The sequence below is a fragment of the Mus caroli genome, chromosome 5 (assembly GCF_900094665.2).
Source record: "Mus caroli chromosome 5, CAROLI_EIJ_v1.1, whole genome shotgun sequence".
Lineage (NCBI taxonomy): Eukaryota > Metazoa > Chordata > Mammalia > Rodentia > Muridae > Mus > Mus caroli.
Genome location: NC_034574.1, coordinates 115829963 through 115835158, shown reverse-complemented (window position 1 = coordinate 115835158; position 5196 = coordinate 115829963). Strand labels below are relative to the sequence as shown.

Sequence of the window (5196 nt, the reverse complement as noted above, 5' to 3'; positions counted from 1 at the left end):
TTATTTCCAAGGGTTTGGAACCCACAATTTCATGCATGCTAGACATGTAGCTGCCTCTAACCTTTTGTAATTTTATTACGTTACATTGGAAGAAAAATTACCCCTTTCTCTTTCTTTTTGTAGTTATTGGGATATTTTTAGCTTTCTATAGGGAAGTTCTTTTTCTTATCTTTCTTTTTTCTTTTCTTTTTTTTTTTTGGTTTTTTGAGACAGGGTTTCTCTGTGTAGCCCTGGCTGTCCTGGAACTCACTTTGTAGACCAGGCTGGCTGCTTACCTCAGCCTCCCAAGTGCTGGAATTAAAGGCCTGCGCCACAGAAGTTCTTTTTCTTGCAGATTAGGATTAGCTCTGGAAAAGGGAAACACAAGTTCACAAGGTGATGCTGGGTGCTTTGCAAGTCTCCCACTTTACAGTTCTTCTGTTTTGAAGGGAAGCTCCACTGTTTATTTATTTTTTGGACAGGGTTTCATTCTGTAGTCCAGATTGGCCTTCAGTTCAGGGCAGTTCTCCTGCATCAGCCTTCATGTACAGCGATGACAGCTGTGAGCCACCGCTGGGGGCTCCAGTTAATTTAAGGTCAGGATGGCCAAGGGTCTCAGTGGTACAGAACCTGCCTTCTCTGGATGGGGCCTTGGTAACGTTCAGCGTCAGAGAAACAAACATTTAGAACCTGGACCGTTCAGTCCTGAAATGTTGATTGGATGTTCTGCAGAACTGGCAAACTGAAATTTAGCTCCGTGTTTTGTTCAACTTCTGGAAATTTAGCTCCGTGTTTTGTTCAACTTCTGGCTCAGCCGCAGCATTCACATTCCACAGAAGGAGTATAGGCCTGTAGAGTGTGAAGTTCCTGAGGCTGTGAGATGCCGCTAGGCCTCCTTTCATCTAAGGAAACTCTTGGTGTGAACGTAATACAGTCCCCCGGACTCAGCTGTCCTCCAAGTGTTTGCTGCGTGCTTTCCGTGTGCCAGGGACGATGCTTGGTGCTGCCCATTCTGCAGAGAGGAGAGAATTCCTGTGTTCATGCCAGTAGGGAGGGGTGGACTGACGATAGATAGTAACTAAGTTTAAACTAATGAGATAGAGTTTTCTTTTTTCTTTTTTTCTTTTTTTTTCACAAGACAGGGTTTCTCTGTGTAGCCTTGGCTGTCCTGGAACTCACTGTGTAGACCAGAGTGGCTTCGAACTCAGAAATCCGAATGGCTCTGTCTCCAAAGTACTGGTATTAAAGGTGTGTGCCACCATTGCCCAGCAATATAGAATTTTCAAGAGAGTCACTGTGGCAAAGAAATGAGGCAGAAGCCATGTTTGGTAAAATGTATAATTCCAACACCGGGCACGGACTAGGAAATGATTAAGGAGGCAGGAGGATTATGAGTTCCTGGTCTGCCTTGGCTAGGCAGTGAATCCCAGGATAGCCAGGGCTATGTAGCAAGAGCCTGTCTTAATGAAACTAAGACTGCGATACAGAGTGCCGGGAGTGCAGGAGCTGTGGTAGAGGGCTGTATGTGGCACAGTGTTGTCAAGATTGACCCATGGTGTATAGGATGCCTGCAGAGGCCAGAAGAAGGCTTCCATGTAGCTGCCCTGTAGGTGCTGGGAATCAAACCTGGGCCTTCTGCAAGAGCAACATATGCTCTAAACACTGGTCAGTCTCTTCAGCCTGAGAACCTCCTTTTTAACAAGGCTGAATAGCATACTGCATGTACATACCACATGTTGGTTATCTACTGTTTGTCAGTGGATAATGGAGTTGTTTTCATGTGACCTACAGATGTGGGTTTGAACCCCTGCTTTCATTGCCTCTTTGTTTGTTTTAAATAGCTTCTTAATATGATGTCTAGGCCGCCCTTGAACTTTCCGTCTTTCTGTCTCAGCCTTATGAGTAGTGGAAGTATAGGGGTGTAGTACCATAATTTGCCTTGAACTTTTAAAGAACATGATTTGTAGAGTTACCCTTTTTACTACTGTGTAGTCTTTACTATTATTTTACTTTATTTTTATGTTTTCATTTTCCAGAGAAGAGGAAGTATCTTGCAGTGGTCCTCTGTCCCAAAAACAAGCAGAATTTTTTCTCTCTCAGCAGGTATGTTAATTATCTAGCTTATCAGGGGCTTTGTTACATGTAATAAGTCCTATGATGTGCTGTACTGTCATGTCTGTGTAAGTTTACTTACAAGACTGCTGCCTGCTGCTCTTTCCTCTTCCCTGGTATGGCTGTGAGTCCTCGCCTGCATGTCATTTTATCTTTGAAGGCAGATGCATTCCACAGTGGAGTGTGCCCAGCAGCCCATCCCCCAGCAGTCCAGATCTGCTTCTTTCTTTTTGCAGTTATGCACTTACTTATTTATAGTATTAAGGGGACCGAACCTTTATCCTGAGCCCGCCAACCGAGTTGTGTGTAGTGGTGGGTTAGTTAAAACCACTTTGGCTCCCAGCTGGTTATGCTTCTAACCACCCGCTGGAGCCCTCTGGATTCATGATGAAAGACACACACACACACACACACACACACACAAGCTAACTTTGATATGCCTTGACTAGCTCAATGTCTGGGCATTTCTAAACATCCCCATTGGCTAACAAATACCCTGCCTCTGGTATTCCTGTGTTAATATCTTTTAAAATCTATAGTTCAAGCCGGGCGTGGTAGTGCACGCCTTTAATCCCAGCACTCGCGAGGCAGAGGCAGGCGGATTTCTGAGTTTGAGGCCAGTCTGGTCTACAGAGTGAGTTTCAGGACAGTCAGGGCTACACAGAGAAACCCTGTCTCGAAAAAACAAAAAACAAGCAAACAAACAAACAAAAAATCTATAGTTCATCTCTGTTACCCCAGACCCAACCTGGAAGTTGCCTCCAGGGTCACTTTCCTGGATTCTTACATGTTGTTGGGCCTTTAAGTTTCTTTTTTTTTCCTTCCCTATCATAGCGTTTCCCTCCCATCCCCCTTCTCTCTCCCAGCCCCTCGCACAATATAAAAGTCCCACCTCCATCTTTCTGGCTAGCCATTGGCTGTATGGCAATTCTTTGTTATCAATCAAAGTCAGCTGGGGTCTGGGACCCTCTGCTCTGGAAGCGCAGCTTTTTGAGATCCAAAATTAGAGAAAGCATTAGAACCGATCCCCAAGTTATGTCCCCAATGAACTTTGCCCCCATGTGTATGTCTGTGGTGAGTCCCCATGCAAGTATCTGCACGTAGAGGCCCTGGTGTGGTGTCGGGTGTCTCCCTCATATTGCTCTCCACTTTAGTCACTGAGGCAGCCTCTCTCAGTTGAATCTAGAGCTTGACTAGTCTAGCGAGCCAGCTTGCTCTGGGGTCCCTTGTTCCCTTTCTAGTTCTGTAATTACAGTGGGCTCTACACCCACCATCTTGCCCTTTTGATGGTTTTGAACATACATGTAAAGAGGAGTGCAGGTGCAGACAAGGTGGCTCAGTGTGTAAAGGTACCTGTCGCTAAGCCTGGTGACCAGAGTCAGTCCTGGGCCTCGGATGGTGGGACGAGAGAACCAGCCTCCCACAAGCTGACACATACCCTACCATGTGCTTTTTGTTAGTTTGGGATTGGATTTCATTTTGTAGCCCAGGCTGGCCTCAGACTTTCAGCAGTCCTCTCGTTTTGCCCTTCAAGACTTTGGATTATAAGCTTGAACCACCACATCCAGTGAAAGTGTTGTACAGTGTTGTCCATAGTAACTCTCGAGATTTCACAGTGATATTGTACTCTGTAAAATAGTCAACATTCTCTTTCCAGCTATGAGATTTTATCTGTTGGGGCAGGGCTGCTGTTTCACTCTGTAGCCTAAACACAAGAGTTTTTTTATCTTGTCTTCCTTTGTGCTGATTTGCCGGTGTGCCTACATTCTCTTTTTAATTAAAAAATTAATTATGTGTGCATTTGTGTTTGTGCATGAGTGCAGTGCCCTTAGAGGCCAGAAGCAAGCATTGGATCCCCTGGAGCTAGGGTGACAGACAAGTGGTTGTTGGGAGCTGCCTGCCATGGGTGTTGGGCACCAAAGTGTGGTCTGCAAGAACAGCTGCCGTTCTTAACCACTTAACCATCTCCCCAGCCAGTCGTTTTATTTTAATGTATTTCAGGTTATAGATCCTGGTATATGTTGTTCCACATATACTGTGTTACAGCTTTAAGCCATAAGTTTTTATTATTGTAATAACATAAACTATTTTTCCCTATGGTATTTTAATATAAAATAGAACTTAAATTTTTTGTTCTATTTTTCTTCATTTTGTACAAAATTTTCTTCTTTCAAAAAGAAGAAGTAATATTTGAATTTTAGCTGGATGTGGTAATGTCTGCCTTCAATCTCACCACTGGAGAGGCAGAAGCAGGCAGTTCCAGGTTAGCTAGAGCTGTATATGAAACTTTGTCTCAAAACTAAACTAACCTAGCCTAAATGAATTGCCCCTCTGGTGACTTTCAGTCAAAGAAGAGAGTCCACATGCAGATTTCCTTAGATGTAGAGCCCAGGTTTCATAACTTACTACTGGCTGTATTAGCTGTGTGTGGTGTGGGGAAGAAGTGTCTGTCACCCTGATTCTCCTCACACCCTGGTGCCCTACAGATGAGTTAAAGAGTTAAGAGGCTATAGGTTACTCTATAATTAGACTAGAAGGCACTCCGTATTACATTTTAACTGCCTCTGGGTGGGGAAGCCTTTATGAACACAAAGGAAGGAATCATGCAGGAGATACTTGGTTTTCAGCATGAAGTTTAATGTCTGCCTGTCATCATCACATTCTCTAACTTAATTACAAGGCAAACGACAACATGGGGGAAGTGTTCGCAGTGAATGTGAGTGAGAGTTCACAGTTGCTTTAGAAATTATTTCAAAGACTGTTTGATGGTGAGACTAAGTTTATCGTCTGTTCTTATGTGGAAAGAAGAAAGGGCTGGGCTGGAAAGACTGCTTGCTGGTTAGGAGTAAAGGCACCAACAACCATTGGTGGCTCAGAACTATTCCTCCAGCTCCTGGGTATCCAGTGCCCTCTTCTGGCCTCTGTGGGCACTGCACATGTGTGGTGTACAGACAGACCTGTAAGCAAGATACCCATATACATAGGAAAAATAAATAAGGCTTTTTTTTTTTTTTTTTGGTTTTTTGAGACAGGGTTTCTCTGTATAGCCCTGGCTGTCCTGGAACTCACTCTGTAGACCAGGCTGGCCTCGAACTCAGAAATCTG

The 5196-nt window shown here is 44.2% G+C and overlaps 1 protein-coding gene across 2 annotated transcripts in view; it reads left to right on the top strand.

The window, feature by feature from the left end:
• The window catches only part of Anapc5 (anaphase promoting complex subunit 5), a 33519-nt gene that overhangs the window by 4486 nt on the left and 23837 nt on the right, over window positions 1-5196 (top strand). For both annotated transcript variants that reach the window (XM_021161783.1, XM_021161782.1), the window contains exon 5: window positions 2016-2082. In XM_021161783.1, coding sequence (XP_021017442.1) covers window positions 2016-2082 — 67 coding nt within the window. The remainder of the gene's footprint in view (window positions 1-2015; window positions 2083-5196) is intronic.